General features: G+C 47.9%; 1 protein-coding gene across 2 annotated transcripts in view; it reads right to left on the reverse strand.

The window, feature by feature from the left end:
* Positions 1-20,078, reverse strand: part of TAF2 (TATA-box binding protein associated factor 2) — a 765,870-nt gene that overhangs the window by 190,204 nt on the left and 555,588 nt on the right. For both annotated transcript variants that reach the window (XM_086966160.1, XM_086966159.1), the window contains exon 21: positions 12,475-12,544. In XM_086966160.1, the coding sequence (XP_086822286.1) occupies positions 12,475-12,544 (70 nt within the window). The remainder of the gene's footprint in view (positions 1-12,474; positions 12,545-20,078) is intronic.

Consider the following 20,078-nt stretch of genomic DNA (forward strand, 5'->3'; position numbering starts at 1 on the left):
ATGGCTGGAGGGGTCATCTCGAAGGGGTGGGAGTAGCCCCTTCGGACGATTTGCAGCAACGGACACTCTGGCAGCACTTCCGCGACCGTATCCCACCGTCGCCACGCCTGGTTGAGGCGGACCTCAACCAGGCGTGGCGACGAATCGCCACCGTCGTTGCCATCGCTCTACCTAGTGAGTCGGTGGTATCCAGCCCACACCGGATAGAATATTTCACTGCATCCCGCCTTCCACAAGGGCTTGGCCTTGTTTGGCCCGTACCTCCAACGGACACTCTGGCAGCACTTCCGCGACTATATTCCACAGAGAGTGGGTGTAGCGGCCCAAGAGGCATGCGGTGTTGGAAGATCGCAGTCCCAAACTAAGGGAGGAGAATATCTTCTTACCATAATTCTCATACCGCTTGGATTCCCTGTCTGGCGGGACCGACTGGAATGCGGTTGGGAATTCAATGCCTGGATGACCAGGCTCTCTGGGGTGGGGTGGGTGGACAGGGAACATGGGTCGCCCGGGGCCGGGCGGTGGCGTCTGGCCACGTTCCTATCTACGGGCGAACCCGTAGCGGGCCTGGACCAAGTGCCCAAAAGAACGTCGGTCAAGGCCTCATTAAAGGGCAGCAGAGGCTCGGCCGAGCTTGACTGCGGTTTAAGGACCTCAGTGAGGAGGTTAGTCCTCACGGCCACGACGGGGAGCTCAAGGCCCAAGACCTTGGCTGCCCTCATCAACACCACACTGTGGGTTACCCCCTCCTCCGTAGCCACGGTAGGAGGTGAGACAAAGCCAGTGTCTGGCGATGTGTCCAGACCACTGGCATCCCCAAGTCCACCTGTCCAGTCCTCTTGAGACTGACACTCTCGGGTCAGAGGGTCCTCAGACCCCTCCCAATACTCCTCTTACCCATCCCCTGATAGTCAGGGTTGTCAAACGATGAGGCCGGTTCATAGAAGCTAGACTCCCCAAGCGGCGTCGAAAGCGGCGTCCAGCGGCGCCGTTCCGACGCCGGAACCGGAGCGAGGGAGGCATCGGAGACGGCCTGTGGGACCGGCGCCGGTGAGGTCGTTAGGTCAACCGGCGACGACCCGGATCCCGAAGCAGATCCAGTGAGGTCCTGCGGCGCCGGGCCCAAAGACGCCGGCGGCGTCGGGCCGAAGCCCCTGACCCGCTAGGGGCTCCAGACGGGTCCACTGGGCCCGAAGGCGCCGTGGAACTCGTCGGGGAAGAGAGCGACGCCTGCGACTCCGGCGGAGCCGCGTGGGCGGAGTCACCCGAACCCCCGGCCACGTCGCGCAAGCGTCGGGGGGAGTCGGAAGAGCGATGATGTCTCTTCAACTTCTTGTGTTTCTTACCTGACGACGACTTCGACCTGGAGGAGCGATGCCGACTCTCGGAGCTGTGATGGCTCCGGCCCTGCGACCTGTCCCTAGACCTCCTGCGGGACCGGGACCTCTCTCAGCGCGGGGCCGACTGCCGGAGTTTGAGTCGCTTGCAGGACTGCTCCCGCCTAGCTTTCGAAGAAAGGGCCCGGCAGTCGAGGCAGGCCTTGTCGTCGTGGTCGACGCAGAGACAGTGGAGACACCGACGGTGAGGATCCGTAAACGACATCAGTCGGGCGCAATCTTCACAGGGCTTGAAACCAGGCATCCCTAGGCACCGTCCGGAGTCGCAAGACTCGAGAAATGTGTTCAAAAGAGATAAAAAAGACTAGTCAAAAAGTGACTAAAGTACTGCTTTTTCCAGATCTGCGCTTGCTGGCGCGGAAAAAAGAAGAACTGACGTCAGCACGCGGAGGCGGTGTCTAAGTACTCCGACGACATCATCACGGCGCCTACCACGGTCGCGGAACCACAGACGACGCCTACCGACGCACAAGGGTACTGCTACGCAAAAATTTCCAGATCCAGTCTGACGCCTGGGGATATTCTAAGGTAAGGAATCTATCACTAATTAATGTCTCTTACAGATATATCGTTACACAAGTAGTAACTTGTGCATACGAGGCAAAGAAATGCATTGCACAGTGGTTAGGTTAACAAACCCTCTGTAGGAGCACATTCATTTATTTTGGGAAGTCGGTGGCCGTGCAATTTTTTCTTCCATGAGTTCATGAGTAGTACCCCACTCTCCCCAATTCTAAAGCTCACTGCACTTAATTCCTCGAATAATTGTCACACTATTGAACACGACGCCGAAGACGGACGCGGACCCGCAGACGACGCCTACCGACGCGCAAGGGTACTGCTACGCAAAAATTTCCGGATCCAGTCTGACGCCTGGGGATATTCTAAGGTAAGGAATCTATCACTAACGTGTCTCTTTCAGATTTTGAGGCTATATTGAATTAAACAGAGATGCCTTCTCATCTAAATAACCGCAAATGTGATAGTTCTGTGGTCTTTGCCGCGCAATAGAGAGGAGCGTTGACGTCATCACGGGACGCGCTCTTCCCAGTGACTGACCGGGACCCGTGTCGGGTCATTCAGTGCTCTTGGAGGGAGGGACTAAACACGGCTCTGGGCACTGGCCAGTCACGGGAGCCTCAAGCACCAGTGTCCAAGGTTAGCCACGCGCTACTGCCCTCTTGGCACCGGTCAGTCTGAGAGACGCAAGCACCAAAGCTTCCGGTTTGGTGCCTGCTGCGGCTCCGACCTGTCAGCGCTGGTACAGTTCCCGGGTTTAATTTTTTCAAGTGAATTATTTGGCCCGCCCCTATGCGTTCAGTTTTTATATTCTATCATTTGTTGTTGTCAGGTGTTTTATATGTGAGGGTTTCTTATTAACTGTTTTCACAGAGTTTTATTCACTTTTTTACTAACTTTTTTTTATTTTAGCTAGCAGCTGGTTGTTTTAACAATCGTGCAATTCCAATTTTACATCTACATGCATGTGAATATTTCCTCTGTGGTTTCGCCTCCCCATATTTCCTGTACTTCATTAGTTTTCTGTCACTCTGAGCCATTAACCCATATTTATACGCAGAAACATATATATTTGCATTTAACACTTTTGTGCGTGTCTCAGTACTGCAACCAGTGTTACATTCGCAAGCCATCTCACCCCACATAGATTAGCATTAGAAAAAGGAGCGCCCGCCCAGTAAGTGGCCCCGAGTACCTGCGCTCGACTGCACCCTGGAAATAGAGCCTTTGATGTGTGACCTGGCTGGTTGCATCCCAGGTACACATACCCCCGGTGGCCCTCGCTGTGGCACGAAGATAGTACTGCCAGCGTGTACCAAATGCCTCGTTGCTTCATGGCACACTTCTGCCGTTTCTAAACCACCGATATATCATATATGGCCATTACCCAATTTAATGGTCATTTATAGACCTGAGAAGAATGGATGACTCAGTTGGCCCTAACTAGCCGTATATCACTGCAGGTGTCAGCGGCCCCTGGAATGACGTATGTTAACTGTGTAATTTTCGTTAAATATACATTCTGCTTAACTAGGGGCGTGATAATTACATAGCAATCGCATCGCTCACCCCGACATGACCCAAACAGAGGTTTCTGGCAGCAGCGACTGTGTTCCGTTAACAACGCAACACCGCCTTTTGTGCTCGTCTTGTGTGACGTGTCCACAAAACACGGCAAAGTGTCGCCATTGAAAAGCAATGGGCCGGTGTTATTTGCACAGTTCAATAGATCAACACAGCACAGCCCGAATTATATTCATCGGCTCATACGGACTGCCAGTAATCCCTCGAGACCTGTAAAACAAGACAAGCATTGGAAATGCAATAGGTCTCGCAATAGGAAAGTTGGAGCTATTGGTCTTATAAATGACATTTTTTTTAATTTATGTGTGGTTTTTTGAAATAGCTAAATAAATAGTTTTGTCATTTACAATGCCAATATTTATAACTTTCGCAAATGTGACACCTCTAGCATTTGTAATGCAACATGTTTTGTATTTACGTGACTTAGATGTATTGATATTACAAATAACAATGGCTTTTAACTTTTTTTAAATAATTAATACGTACATAAAAGTGATTTTATTTTATAATAGCAATAGCTTAAACTTTTGTAAATATCTTTAGTTAAGATTATTTTCAGTGTATTTTATTGTGACGAAAATCCAAGAACAGAAGTGAAACATTAACATCTTTTCTGTCATTTGTAATAAAGCTTGAAACATTGAGAGAACATATTTGAACCAGTGATGCTGTGGTGATGCTGAGTGATGCTGTGGTTGCGCTGAGTGATGCTGTGGTTGAGCTGAGTGATGCTGTGGTTTGCGCTGAGTGATGCTGTGGTTACGCTGAGTGATGCTGTGGTTGCGCTGAGTGATGCTGTGGTTGCGCTTGAGTGATGCTGTGGTTGCGCTGAGTAATGCTGTGGTTGCGCTGAGTAATGCAGTGGTTGCGCTGAGTGATACTGTGGTTGCGCTGAGTGATGCTGTGGTTGCGCTGAGTGATGCTGTGGTTGCGCTGAGTGATGCGCTTGCGCTGAGTGATGCTGCGGTTGCACTGAGTGATGCTGTGCTTGCGCAGAGTGATGCTGTGCTTGCGCAGAGTGATGCTGTGCTTGCGCAGAGTGATGCTGTGCTTGCGCAGAGTGATGCTGTGCTTGCGCAGAGTGATGCTGTGCTTGCGCAGAGTGATGCTGTGGTAGCGCAGAGTGATGCTGTGGTAGCGCAGAGTGATGCTGTGCTTGCGCAGAGTGATGCTGTGCTTGCGCAGAGTGATGCTGTGGTTGCGCAGAGTGATGCTGTGGTAGCGCAGAGCGATGCTGTGGTGGTGCTGAGGGATGCTGTGGTGGTGCTGAGTGATGCTGTGGTGGTGCTTAGTGATGCTGCTGAGTGATGCTGTGGTTGTGCTGAGTGATGCTGTGGTGGTGCTGAGTAATGCTGTGGTGATGCGATAGAGTGAGTGCGATAGATAGATAGAGGGAGGCGATAGATAGAGGGAGGGCGATAGATAGAGGGAGGGCGATAGATGAGGGCGATAGATAGAGGGAGGGCGATAGATAGAGGGAGGGCGATAGATAGAGGGAGGGCGATAGAGGGAGGGAGGGCGATAGAGGGAGGGCGATAGATAGCTAGATAGAGAGTGAGGGTGATAGATAGAGTGAGGGCGATAGATAAAGTGAGGTAGATAGACAGATAGATCAGCGATTGAAATATTCATTCGACCGCTCACATTTGCGAGTCAGATTAATTCAGGACGAGCTATTTTTAGGTCCTACTCGCCCTTTCTGGCGAGTTGGAATGCAAACTGACACTTGAAGAAAGATTTACAGACATGTTTTCAAGCCGGGGAAAGCTTTGTTTTTGATTGCAAGAAAAATCGCTGCGTCCATGAAGCGGGCTGATGCACGAGCCGAGGGAAAGAATAACAAGCAGTAGATTAAATGAAACTCCAGGGGAGAGAGAGGGGAGGTGCTGGCGGCTGGGGAGGGGGAGGAGAAATGAGAGCCTGGCTGTGTGCAGGGAGAGAGAGGGGAGGTGCTGGCGGCACCAAGCTGGGGAACAGATGGCGAAGACTGGCGATTTGATGCTGTGCACGCGCATTTTAACTCATTGCGCTTGCGCATTGAGCTAAAAGCGCACATGCACTTCATCAAATCGCCAGTGTAGTTAAACGCTGTTTAAGCCCCTATAGTCTCGCTCCGCTCAATACGCATGCGCATTGAGAGGGGAGACCTAAAAATCAGTCCATGTTTCCTCTTAGGGTCAGAGCTTTCTTTATAAGGTTTTTGATTTCATTTCAATTATACTTTATATACCTCTCTATTATTGCTAACTTAATAGTATTTTGTTATCTCGTGGCCACCTGCATGCGTTACAGGGTTACTGAATCTTTCAGAAGATTGTTTTCAGTTTAAAAGCTTTAACTTCGCACACGACAGGAACCATTCAGTCATTCTTAGATTAGAAACCAAACACGTGGAACTGGCTGCACTCTCCGGCTGAGGCAAAGCGCTTCAAAGTAAAAGAAGGAGGTCTTCAAGGAGAGGACGGAGGGATCTTTTTCACGAGGACCAGCTTCGAGAACCTTCCTCCCCTCTCCCACCCGCTGTGTTTTTCAAAGCCTCCCCATGCGGTAGCGTTCATTTGTTTAACTGCGTGGTCTCGGTCTGACGTCGTAGTTTCTAGTGAAACCAAAGAGACGCTCAGATCTAATGAGTAGACGCCAGCCCCTTATGTCTCGTAAACCGCCCCAGGGTTCAAGCCTCAGTTCGCGTGCCACAGGCCTCTCTTCCGGATCTCTGCGTCACTTCTGATTTAAAATAAAAATAAAATCATCCTTAAATCTCCCGTTATGTGCTGATTGCCTGCGGCATGCGTATGTTGATTGTTGTGGTTTCTATTTAGGGCTGCTGGTACACGAAAATTCTCCCGTTATGTGCTGATTGCCTGCGGCATGCGTATGTTGATTGTTGTGGTTTCTATTTAGGGCTGCTGGTACACGAAAATGTCATTTTTTCGTGGGCATGCGTTCGCATTTCTAAGCGATCCATAAACTTGCATGGGAGATGGGGAGAGACAACTTGTTTCCAGGCTGGTTAATGTAATTTCAAATTCTGCTGACGCTTGTACTCAGGGGCACAGCTATCAACAGTGCAACAGGTGTAGTGGCACCGTGGGCAGGGTAGCAGTAGGCTAAATGCACCAAATGATGGTAGTATTTTCTGGTCCAGTCAGTGTGTTGGGCCCATTTACATTGCCTGCACCAAGGCAAATTGTACCATTGCTACCCCACTGCTTGTACTGAGTTTAACTCCAAGTGCTGTCCTGTTTGTTTCAATAAAACAGGCCTTTCTGCTGATCGCTGTCTTGTAGGTTTCACTTTGCACAGCTAGCACAGCACTTTGACAAATGTCTCAGTGTAAAAAAAAGTTTACACAGTAACCACACATTGGCAAAGTCAACAGGTCTAGACTACAACTACAGGAGACGATGGTTTTTTATTTATTATTTAAGCGCCATCAAACCAGTGAGCAGGAATGAAGAATGAACAAGACGGAGGGCATTGCTGTGGGGAGGGGGAAGGAGAAATGCGACACGGCCGCAGCAGGGGGCGGAGCAGGGAGAGCGGCCTTTGAAGTGCACTTCACACGGCCGGCTGAAACTGAAAGCACGGCCGGGCGGCCGTGAAAGCCTTTGATGCCGCAGGGGGTGGAGCGGCACCAAGCTGGGCAACAGATGGCTGACAATTTGATGCTGTGCACGCGCATTATAGGTCAATGCGCTTGCGCATTGACCTAAAAGCGCACGGGCACAGCACCAAATCGCCAGTTGGGTAAAGTCTGTTTAAGTGCCTATAGTCTCGCTCTGCTCAATGTGCATGCGCATTGAGAGGCAAGACCTAAAAAACTGCACAAACAGGGAAAAAAATGGCGGACGCAAAGCTCAGAAAATTTCGGACTAGGGGGCGTGTTTTGACGTTCTGAGTGACGGGTGACGTCACAGTCGAAAGAACGCAAAAAAACACGCCCCCGAATCCTAAAGAGACGGGACTTTAAAGGAGTGACGCCAGTCTCCTCCAATGGCTGGCCTCCGTTTAGGAAGCCAGCCAATGGAGGAGAGAGGCGGGTTCAAGCCCCCATTCTCCAAAACATTAAGGGCCAGATGTAGGTCGCCAATTACCGGTCGGTAACGGCCAATTTCGACCGTTGCCGACCGGTAATTGGTTTTTGAGATGTAGGGGGCCCGAATTTTACCGAATCTGTAAATTTACCGATTTGGTAAATTTACAGATTCGGTAAAATACCGACTCGGTATATTTACCCAATCGGTAATTCCAGATGTAGGTGGCACAATTTGCAGTGCCACAGGCCCTTAGGAATTCTTATTTTACCACCCAATCCTATTGGGTGGTAAAATACCGAATTCCAGTCTGTGCATGTACATCTATGCCATGTGACACACAGACATGCCCTTAGGGCGTGTATGTGTGCCACATGGCACACAAGCCTGCAATTGGGGTGCTAAAGGGTGTCAAAGTGACACACCGTTCCCCCTGCCAGGATTCAGTATTTACCGAATCGGTAAATACCGATTCGGTATTTCCCATTAATTCCTATGGCCTTCAAGGCCAATAGGAATCAATGGGAAATACCGATTCGATTTACAGAATCGGTAATTGGAGAAAAAAAATTACCTACATCTGCCTACTTCCAATTTACCTACTCTTAAATACCGAATTGGTCAGATTCGGTATTTAAGAGTAGGTAAATCGGAATTACCTACATCTGGCCCTAAATCTCCTCCCGGAGACTGCCAAAGCGCAACCTTCGGTCCTCGACCTAAAAAGAAATCGCACGCACGAGCCGTGTGGAATGTGCAGGTCTATTTTTAAAACTCCTTTCAAGAGGGCTCTCTTGCGAGCACTAGAAAGAAGTAAAGAGAGGTGTATTTGTCTCAAGAGAGTCAAAGTAAGCAGGCTGGTGGTGGGGATGTACATATATGTGTTTTGTTGTGCGCTTTTTTTTTCAGTGGAACTAAAGTGAGGAAGGGCATTTTGAGGTTTGGTCAGTTTCAAAGGGTGACCGAAGTTGGTGGTCAAGCCAATGCTGGCAAATTGGCCCACGGTAAGGGGTAAAATTGTGAGCGTGGAATCAAGGTTGGCAGGTATCATGTGTTGGATGCGGGTGGAATTCAATCTGGAGGATTTTGCTCCTCGAGGTCCATTTGAGTGCTGGACATAGTGGGAGATATGATGGGAGAGGTCTAGATACTGCTCTGAATGAGGATTCTAAAAGTAGGTTAAGGACAAGCTGTCGGGAAAGGAGAAAGTTGCCTTTCAAGTTGAAGGTTTGTGTCCTTTATTGAAGTGCTTGTAAGGTTTAATTCCGTTTCAAATTCTAACTGTCCGTCTTGCCTTTTGTCGTTTTGTATTCCATTTAGTTTGGTTGTGTTCAAAGTATTTTATGCTTCGTGTCTGTGGATCTTGTTTTTTATTTTTCCTAAGCGTGTTGTCTAGTGTTGTACTATGACCTGTGCTCTCATTGGTTAAAAGGGAGGTCGGATATGTCTTCAGGGATCTGCTTTTGTATGAGGAGTTCTGGAATGTGTGTGCTTGGTTGGGCTGGGAGGTTCTCTCGGCAGCTGGGAGCAGATGTGGACAGCAGAAGACGCTCTTTACTGCCATGGCTGTTTCTGTTGTACCTCATTTTTGGAACAGATCTGTTTGACTCTGGCTCATCTGAATCTGTGTGGTCGGCTCTTCAATTTAACAGTGAAGTCCCTTGTCCTTGACAGTATTCCATCCTAGGTGTATAGAATAGGGTCCATCAAAACAGTGGTCCCGCCGGAAAGGATTTATGTCTTCTAGGCATTAACACTACCAATAAAGCAAAATCAACTGAAAACACCTTCAGAGTCTGTGCAATATATTTATACGAGGAGGAAGATCACTCACATGTAGTTGCATTTGTGACAAGGTGGGCTGGTAGTCCAAATGTGATATCCTATCACTATTGTACAGTATGCGATGCCGGATACAAAGGTCCACACTGCAGACAAAACAGGCGCTGTTGTTTATTACCACACCCTTCCTGTGAGGGTGCAAGCAGGGGCCTTAAGCTGGTGCCTCAGACAACATGTTAGGGGAGTATGACCAAGTAGAGACGTGTCAGAATGCAAACAAGTTAGGCTAAGTGGCATTTGGCAAGATGAACACATAAGTTGTTATGTAACGGTTAATTTGAAAACTCAATAAACAAACAAAAAAAATAACTTTTTATGGAATGCTTCATAACACACGTCTCTGTCTCTAAGTGCAATAACAGCTGTTACCATTGTTCAATGTATGGTACTTAATTTACCGACCATGGAAGGATAGAAGGCTGTCTGCTTCCTACAATTCAAACGAGCCCTGTATATCAAATACCATCAGACCACTGAAATAGCTAAGCAATACTGTCAGTAGTGAACTTCCTCTCAATCAGGACTACTGGCAGTGTGCATTTTACCGTGCAAGCCTCAAGATAACGCTGCACACAAGGCACTGGCAGCAGCATGTGCAGGGGTGCTGAGATACTGCTGCAATCTCACCAGAGTACATTTGCAGGCAGTTAAAATGTGACATTGTTTTGATTTGAATGTGGAGTGGAGGCCGCCAGGAAGCAAACAACTGCTCCTATTGGATACTGATATCTGCTGGCAGGCGTGAGAATTACTCTTGAGGACAGACACTGGAGGGAGAGAGGGGAACAGGAACTATAGACCAGACGGGAAAGTGGAGACCGTGGAGTGGCAGTGTGGAGGAGGAGAGGGGGTGCAGATGGCATCAGCAATCTGGTTCATTCATCCCCGCCGCCCTCCTCCGAGCTGGCCCTCCCTGCATCCATGGGAGGAAAGTCTGCACTACCCAGCAGCAGTTTGCTTCTCTGACTCTGCACAGCCACAGAACTTCTATCATTTAAGCAGTCATCTTAACAACAAATGTCTTTCTGATTGACAGAAGAAAAATGCAAAATAGAGAATTGAAAATTGTTATCTATAAACCATCTTTTAAGCGTGTAATCATGTTACTGAGTTATTTCAAAAACAAAACATGTCATTATATCGTACAGCACCGAGCTGTTCACGTTTTGCGAATTCCCTGCTGATGAGTACCACCACAGCCAGTGACTTATTTTCCTGAGCATCTTCCTTTGGTAAAGTCCCTCAGATGAGCTTACACTGAAAAATACCATGCATGCCTCGGCTGCGCAAGCTGGGGTGGTGGGATCTCAGATGCTGGACATACAGAAATACCCATTACAGACGCAGACTGCGCGCAGGAGAGACAGAAAGGAAGCACTACAGATGCAAAGTGAAAACGCAGATCTCTTCAATAAAGCAAAACAAGCCACATACATTCAGACACGCATTTAACCATCTCACTCAAGGACATTACCGACACTGTCTCCAGTTCTGAACGTTTTGCTTACATACCATTGTTTTCAGGTGTATTAGTTCATTAGATGCAACAAGACAGCAACACCCAGGATGCATTAGTTTATTTACTTGGAAATTCAGGACTGGACATGTATCCGTAATGACCTGAAGAGCAGTACTCACCCTAGATATAGATTAGTTGTGTTAATATACAATTTCTTGCACAAACAATAAAATAACAAAAAGTTTTGGGAAAATATATTCTGACAAATATTATATAGGGCATTCAAACACTTAACTGCATCGAACTTCAATTAGTTAATTAGCACGTTGAATGTGGTTCTGTTAATGGCGGAAACCATTTTCTCAAGCTTGCTTCCACATTTAATCAAACACTCCGACAAATTAAACAATTCCCCTCATGAATTGTGATAGACGTTTTGCCAGGAGGCAGAGCAACGCATCTAACCGCCAATAGCATGACGGTGATGGTAGTATACTCCTAGGGGCGACTGATACCGTCTTAAAGAAAGGGCTGACAAGAGCTGAGCCAAACAAGCAACGTTCAAAGTGGGTGGAACAAAAACCTCTCACTTTATACGTGCAGGAGATGGTTTTCCCAGATCTAAAGTGAGTTTCTTTTACTAAGAAACGAATATGTGAAATATGCACTCCTTGCAATAAATATTTTAGAATGATTTATGAACCCAGTGTTCATGGCACATCCTGTTATCACAGTCAGTCTGAAGGGTTTGTGAAATGTGCTACTAATAACAATACATATTATTTATGCATTGCAAGTCTGGACATACTCTTGAACAAACTGAATACTTTATACAAGACCCTAATGTATAGTGCTGTTCTATGAAGCTATATAAAATAAGCGGATTTGTTTTAGCTGGTGAACTTACTTGGTCAATTGACCCCTGCAATCCAGAGCCGTATCCTTCACAGGCTGTGAAATACAATTGTGTACACCAGCCTGAACTCACTAAAGCTAGAATTCCCTCTAGCACTCACCCCTCCGTTGTGCTCTGTCTTCTTACACCACCCCCTTCCTTGCCATAGCCATTTCTACAAGAATCCCCCAATGTATCCTATTACCAATGAATACCCGTGCTTTAAGAATCAGTGAGGAGAAAGATCGCCAAAGTGCTCTGCTTTCCGAGTACAGATGTGTAAAGTCTCTGCAGGATGGTACACTTATATTTATCCCCAAGGATTTAAAAAACATATTTTGTTAAACATCATGTGTGCCATTACATACCAAGACTCTCGCACTTGTGCATGGTCCTATCTGAATCCAGTCTTTACCTTATAAACAGAGCTCAGCTTTACATTTTAGTAAAACAAAAAATAAATCAAACCTAATATTAAGGCTTAGAGGGACTTTGCGCAATTAATCAAAGTTATTGTTGCATGAAATCCATAACTCACTGAAAGTTACCAAGAAGTGTTCAGGTGCAAAGCAATAGGTTTTGAGGGTGCATGTCTTTAGGTTTTTTAAGCTAATTAAAGAGGTGACTATGAAAACAATGAATATGAAGTGAACTTTCACAGCATTTAGAAAGTGTGAGAGAGGCATCTTAACATGTTACAAAACAAATATAATAGGTTGCAGACACAATGCTTGACCCACTGACCTTATGTAGGGAACAGTGTCATTTTGAGCCATGTCCAGCAGCCACTGGAACTCCTCATAGCTTCTGTCAACTTCAAACCAACATGTAATAAAATATATATTACTTAACAGCGAAAACAAACCTAAAGTACAAAATCTGTAATTGGCAAACACCAAATAACACATACATTTAATTTACATCAAAATATCTACAGGCACTCATTCATACCGTTATCATATGCTACAAACAAGTACATATTAAGTTTAGGTTCACATTTTTCCAGATGAAAATCGGCAATATGGAATAAAATGCACTTCTAAAATAACAATGTGAAACATGGAGCAACTATCGGGTACCAATTATAGGCTTAATGGGACTGTGCAATATGGGTACCAACTAATGGAAACAATGCTTTCTTTTTGGAATAAACTTCGTGTGCATGAAACGGAGTAAGCACAGGAACACAAATTACTGCGCAAGAAACTTTTATTTATCTCAGAGAGTCAGACACTTTTGCATGTCGTCCATATACAATTGCAAATTTCACTCCAAATAAAACTTGTATAGGCCCCCTCTGCATCAGCCCTACTGTCGGTGACACCCATATTATTTCCTTCTTTTTCTTCCTTGCTGTGTGGTGCTGTAGCATGTTTCAAACCTCTGAATATGATAAGTATCATATTCACCAGTGTGAAACATGCTACCACTATAACACAGCAATTGGGCACTGAATTAAAGCTCTATCACGTTGATATTTTCTGAACGTGAAATCATCTGCTTCATCTCTCCACTGACAATGGCATCATCATATATCGTTTCGACATTCTCCAGTCCCCTATCATCTTATGTTTGCAACTTACATATCTACTACAAAAGCAATATGTGACCCCCCAGGATTATAGCTTCAACTGTCAGTAACAACGTTTCTGTACCTTTCTGCTCCTTCATAATTTTAGAAATATCCCCCATGTGAAATGGGGATCCAGAAAAATACTTGACATAGTATAGACATTGAACCAAACTCTTTAGTGCACAGCCTTTCTGAGGACTACTTCCACACAGTGGCGGCTGTGTTGCCCCACTGCCTGGCTCACAGCCAGCAAATGGAGAAAAAGAAAACATGTTCTTAATTTTTTAATTCTTTAATTTACCAGCTCTGACCCAGCTCGTGCAGTGAGGGGCTGGGCGGGGCATGTGGAGGAGTGCTACGCGCACTCCCTGAGTGCGCATATGTGTTTTGCCGGCCGTCTCGGGCTGAACAAAAGACACATGCGCACTTAGGTTTCTGCAGCCTGGCTGCACTGAATAGCTGGGCTGGAGAAACCTCCACAGACTCCCAGGTCATAATATGAGAGCGCGAGGATTGCACAGGGAGCCCGTGACGTTGCTTGCTGGGACCAGGAAGAAAGAGGCGTGACACGAGCGTCAGCTCCAGGTAAGGGTTTATTTGTTTAATAAATATTAATCCCCCCCACATGCGCTCCCACGCTCCCTCGCACCTCTCCACCTGCCTCACCACCTTCATCGTGGCTTCCACAACAAGACAGTAGACATCTACAGCAACTTTGCAAATTATGTCGTCCACCTCCTGTCACACACAGACGATCCCACCCCCACCTGCTCACCGACTTGACATCGCTCTCCATGCTGAACACAACAGCCATCAGGACCTCGATTCAGTCCGGAGCCCGACCGACCCATGCTACCACTATGCCTTCAACCTGGGACAGAAGGAAATCAGCAGCGCACTCACCAAGATCCACAAGTCATTCATCACCACTGCCACTGCCCTCGACACATGGAAATCTGCATAGGTTAAACCCCTCCTGAAGAAGCCCTCCGCCGACTCCAGCGAGCTCAAGAATTACAGCCCCCATCTCGCTGCTCCCATTCACTGTAAAGATCCTGGCGCAAGCCATCAATCACCAGCTGACAGATCACCTGGAAGGAAACAACCTACTCTACACTTACTAGTCTGGCTTCCGCAACAACCACATCACTCAGACCGCATTGATGTACGAGTTACGTACCTTCGGTAACAATGTATCGGGTAGAGACGATTCTAGCCGCAGATTCCTTAACGTAGAATTACCCCCAGGCGTGAGACTGGATCCGGAAAACTGTTCTGCCACAGCATCCCTGCGCGCCGGGGGAATGGCACCATGCAACTCCGTCCTGACGTCATCCGCGCTGGTGACGTCAGCGAAGATACATAAGTCCCGCCAAGGCGCGCCTACATCCGTTTTCTTCCGAGAACTTTCCACGCCACAACGCGGAGCCATCACAACAAAACTATGAGAATACTGGAACAGTGAGCGAAGACCCAGCTATACAGAAGGGAAAGAGACGAAAGGTGAGGAACAGCTTATCCAGAATAGTGCCAGGCACTAAGGCACCAAGTCACGGCATGAAAGAATAGAGCGCAGCCATTGTAAGCAAGCCTGCAACCAACCAAACAGCTTCCCTGGAAATAGAAAGCATGTGAAAAAGGGCACAGTCAGACGAAAAAACCTGCAACCACCGCTCGGAGCCAAGAAAGGGTCCAAGGTCAGAATGGAAGCACAATTGGACTTGTCGGCGGCGTTCGACACCGTCCCCCATGATGGCCTTCTCGCAAGACTCTTTGAGATAGGTCTGCGGGGGACGGTGCTCGGCTGGTTTTCCTCCTTTCTAGCCGGCCGCCGGCAAACGGTCTGGGCCTCGCCAGATTCCGCCGTGATGCCGCCTCTGGGAGTCGGGGTCCCACAGGGCTCTATCTTGAGCCCGACCCTATTCAACATCTTCATGACCCCGTTGGCGGCATTGGCGGAGTCGTATGGGGCCCAGATCGTATCCTACGCCGACGACACCCAGCTCCTCTTCTCGTGTAAGAGAGGAGGAGACTTTGACGGGGAGAGTATCCGGGATTGCCTTGGGGCTGTTTTCCAATGGTTCCAACTGAACAGCCTCAAGTGCAATTCCAATAAGTCCGAGGTACTCTTCTTTGGGTGCGACACAGAGCCAGACTGGCAGGCCTGGTGGCCGATTAATATGTTTCCTCCGTCTTGCTCCTCCCAAGTCGCCAAGAATCTGGGGGTCAAGATGGATAAGGGGCTAACATTGAAATCCCAGATCCTCGGGGTGTCGGGCACCTGCTTCGGCATCCTTAGGATGTTGCGGAGGTTCCTTCCCCTGCTGTCTGAGGAGCATAGGAAACTGACAGTGCAGGCTCTGATCGGGTCCAGGTTGGATTATTCTAACATTCTTTACCTGGGCCTGCCAGAGTATTTGCTGCAGCGGCTCCAAGTGGTGCAGAACGCTGCCGCGAGAGCAATCTTTGGATTAAATAGACGGGCCAGTGCATCGGGCCTGTTGAAAACCTTGCATTGGCTTCCTATCCGGAAACGGATCGCCTTCAAGGCTCTGACTTTGGCCTATAAAGCTCTCCACGCGGTGGGAGCAAAGTATCTTCAAAAGAGACTGGTCTTCTATCAACCGACCCGGTCTTTGAGGTCGGAATCCCTGTTTTTGGCGGTTGTTCCGCGTGTGAAGAGAGCTCGCCTGGGAGGCCGCTCTTTTGGACTACTGGCGCCACAGTTGTGGAACTCTCTGCCGCTCACTCTGCGGGGAGCTACCAGCCTACTAGCTTTTAGAAAAGGCCTTAAAACCTGTCTGTTTACCCAGTAGCCTGTTTTTCCTGTATGTATTTGTTTGGCATTCTGTCCTTTTTTTTTTAACGGTGTTATGTTATTGTGTTGCAGCCCTCCTTTTCCAAAAAGCGCCGGGACACTCTTTTTGAGTAGCCGTGCGCTATACAAAAGAATAAATAACATAACATAACATAACAATCACAATTCATCCCCCAACAACACCAGCAGCAGCGGAGGGGGGATGGGTGACTCCTAAAAATAACCGAGGTCGAGACCCAGCCAGGGGACCTCAACCCCAAGGACTGTAAGAGAAGAAGTGCAAGCAACACAAGGAAGCAGGGCACAACGAACCCTACATTGGAGACCAAATGCATGGGCGCAGAAGTACCCAGGCATTCGCCCACCAATCACTAGAAAGGAAGGAATAGAGCAACGACAACAACAAGGCGAGCATCCCCCAGGGAGGGAGCAGAAGAAAGCACTGGGAGAGGACCACCGCGCTGAAGTAGGCAAGCGTAGAAGACCAAGAAGGGCCCTCGCAGAAACGGGGAGGAATGGTGGGTCCTGAAGGAATCTGCAGCTAGAATCGTCTCTACCAGATACATCGTTACCGAAGGTTAGTAACTCCCATCTGATAGAGACTACTAGCCACAGATCCCTTAACGTAGAATAGATACCCTAGCCATACTCCAAAGGGGAGGTGGGTTCTGCGAGAAGACCCCTCCATCTCAGAAAAGCCCAAGACTCTTCACAGGGGACCTGTTACGGGTACAAGGAAAAATAGGCCATGCCACCGCAGCAGGGAAGAGCCACCAGCTCCCCATCTGCACAGCCACACGGAACCTCGGCAGCTCCAATGGTAAATGATCAGACCCGGTAACACGAACTGGCAAGTACGAGTGGGGTACGATGGATTGCGCTGTACCACGCAGCAGCTGTAATGGCGGCCGGACAGTCTAAAGAACGCTGCCGAGAGCTGCGTGGTATTATCCTGATATGCACTGGGGCACAATGACATAACATTATTTGGAGGATTGCACGGCGCACTAGTGTGTTGTAAAAAATATGCCCCACGTGAGAGGTTATTAACGAGTGAGAAGGGCTGTGCTCTGGGCACGATTAACCAGCGCGGACAAGATGGCGGCGCCCGCGAGGCGGAGAGTTTGAATTGTGCCGAATATGAAGCGGATGGCAATTCATTTGGGCAGCACATACAAATCAGTGGTGGTTGGCAGTATTTATGTGGATTGCTGTTATAGCAGGGAACATGCCGAACAATGTTTATCCGGTGTGTGCTCTGTGCTTGTGGTCCCGGTTCTGCTTTTTAGATGAAGTATTTTGCAGAACGACTATCTACTTGTAAAGAATAGCCTTTGTCAAGATCTCTGAGACTATGTGAGAGCTGGTATCTTGATTTGCAGCATATCTGAAGGTTTTTGTCCTCGTTTACTCTGGCAGTAAGGCTGTGCCCGATGTCCTCTTCCTCTGACACCTCAAGCTGGGTTGCGCCTTACCTTCATCACCAGGCTTTAATCTATCAGTCACACTGGCTGCCATGCTCCTTACAGGATGTGCCTTCAGCATAGGAAAGCGATGGGCAGGGGGGGCCTGTGAGGGAAGAAGGGGCTCTCCAGAAGCATCAATGTCCAAACTAAAATTTTACACTAACTCCTAAGCGCAAAGAGACTGACCAACAAGGTCGATGTCCGGTGGAGCTGCCTAGACAGCTATAGAGGAGATCGACTCTGGGTCACCGCCTTGGCCGTCACCTACCCAGCTGGACCTTGGACATAGTTCTCATGTACCTTTGTAACATTGCTATTTGTTTGTCTTTGAGTATGCATCACCATGCTCCAGTAACTGTTTGTAACCATGTAACTTTTACCGATCTACCTACCCCCTTCCCCTCCTTGTTCTACTCCTCTCCACTTTCCTGCTACTGACCTCTGCCCTCACCTGTCCTGGCCCTAGCCCCCACCCTATTTACCTGTGAATTTTCCCTTGTCATTTGAGATCTAGCTATTTTGTTTGATGCCCGATGGAGCTACCTGGTTTAGCAACAGGGGAGACAGGTCGGGGATTCCCTCCTTGGATGTCACCTACCCAGTTGGTCTTAAGCCAGACTTCCTTTCGTCTTCCCTGTCGTCTCTTCCCGCATCCTCCCTCTATTTATGTCTCTCCTTCTCTCCTCTCTCAATGTATTGAGACTGAACTATAGGTTGCCGAATCAGCACTTAAGAAGAGAGGTTTTAAAACTGAGAATGGGCATAAACCCCTGTTATGTAAATACCAGGGTTAAAAATTACATGATAAATAGTAATGGCAATTGCACATGTACGCTAGGTACCTCCTGTGATATTATTCATATTTTATTAGACTGTAGGATGACCCTTGATCTACGTAAGGAGATTTTAGGCCCGCTATTCAAAACTTATAGGATTATGAATAGAAAGCAAGCTGTAGATCTCCTGGTGGGTGAGGTGCCGGGTTTTAGAGACCCGGTGTTGCCAGGGGACCACACCCGAAGACCTCTGAGTTCTCCCTGTTCTGGACTTACAGAAACACAGAGTCTTCTAGTTGAAGTCAGTGATCGAGTTTTATTGGCTGCAACCAAGTAACATGCGTCCTAGAAGTACGACAACACGGGCCGTAAGTTCTCAGGAGACTGTTCGTTTTTACAGAACCAGCCTTCTCCTTATATACATGAATAACAGCTGCAGGCAAGAATTCTTGAGTTTATGATATGGCTATACAAATATTTCCACAAAAATACAAAGAGCGAAGTCATGCTGGTCAGCACATATTTTAGATGTCCAGTTGGTGATGGATTACCCCGCCAGATCCAGAACTCCCATCAGATATCGATGAAACACCAATAAGGTCGGGCACCCTCCCATCATAAACGGGTCATAAACAGGAGTCATGGACAGGTGTGTGTGTATGGAAAACAGGGTCTGTATGTAGTGGATGGTTTATGACATGTTGTGCCTTGATGATATCTTGCTCGGCCACTGGGCGAGGAGCTGCCCAAACAGGCTTGGCTGGAGGCAGTGGAGGCAGCTTCGGCCAGGTCATGGGGAAGTCAGCTACAAAGGACGTGACCTTTTAGATCAAGCTCGGCTTTAATCAATTGACTTATATGAGGGCAAGTCATAAGATGGATGCCGTTTACAAAATGGAGTCCGAGGGTTCGGGCCGGAAACTACGATTTAAGGGTGTTAGCATCACTCAATCGTGACGCAAATGCATAGGGATAATGCCCTAATCATTACCGGTCTGTAGATACCAAATTCGTCATGGTACGACGATATTTTGTGACACGAGTGTTGGACCTCGATATCTGTGAAACAGCGGGGTCCGGATTTGCAGTACCACAGACCCTCCTTTTGCCCTCATATTAGGCAATAACTCACGCTAATCTGAGTCCAAATCTGTATTGATGAATTCACGGAGATGCTGCTGTAGCATCATTCTGTTGCTCAATTCGTCCCTTGACACAGGCTTCCTTACACATGAAGTGGCGCAGAGGCCACATATTGCAGGAGCGCAGTGCACAAACAGGCAGAACATAAACAGAACGGCTAAGATCATCCCGATGAAGATCAGAGTTTTCCATCCCCAGGCAGAGATCAGTTCCCAGAACCACCCTAGCAGAGACCAGTCTCCTTTCTCCATGTGAAGGGAGTCAGAGATTTTGTGTAATTTGGAGATGGCCTGGTATACCGTCGGAGCATTATCGGGGATGAAAATGCAGCAACTAGATTGGATCACTCTACATACACCACCACGGTCTGAAAGTATGACATCTAGGGCAACCCGGTTCTGAAGGGTCATAAGTCGATCCGACTGAAGCTCAGCTGTCAAGTTGCTAAGGGCACCGGCCGTTTCAGTCACGGCGGATTCAACTATTCTCGTCAATTGTCGAATGTTCCTGCTGTTCACCATGGGCCCCCAAAATGGCAGAAAACCCTTTGCGAAGTCTCCAAACTCCTGACC

Source organism: Lissotriton vulgaris, chromosome 4_1, assembly GCF_964263255.1.
Source record: "Lissotriton vulgaris chromosome 4_1, aLisVul1.2, whole genome shotgun sequence".
Lineage (NCBI taxonomy): Eukaryota > Metazoa > Chordata > Amphibia > Caudata > Salamandridae > Lissotriton > Lissotriton vulgaris.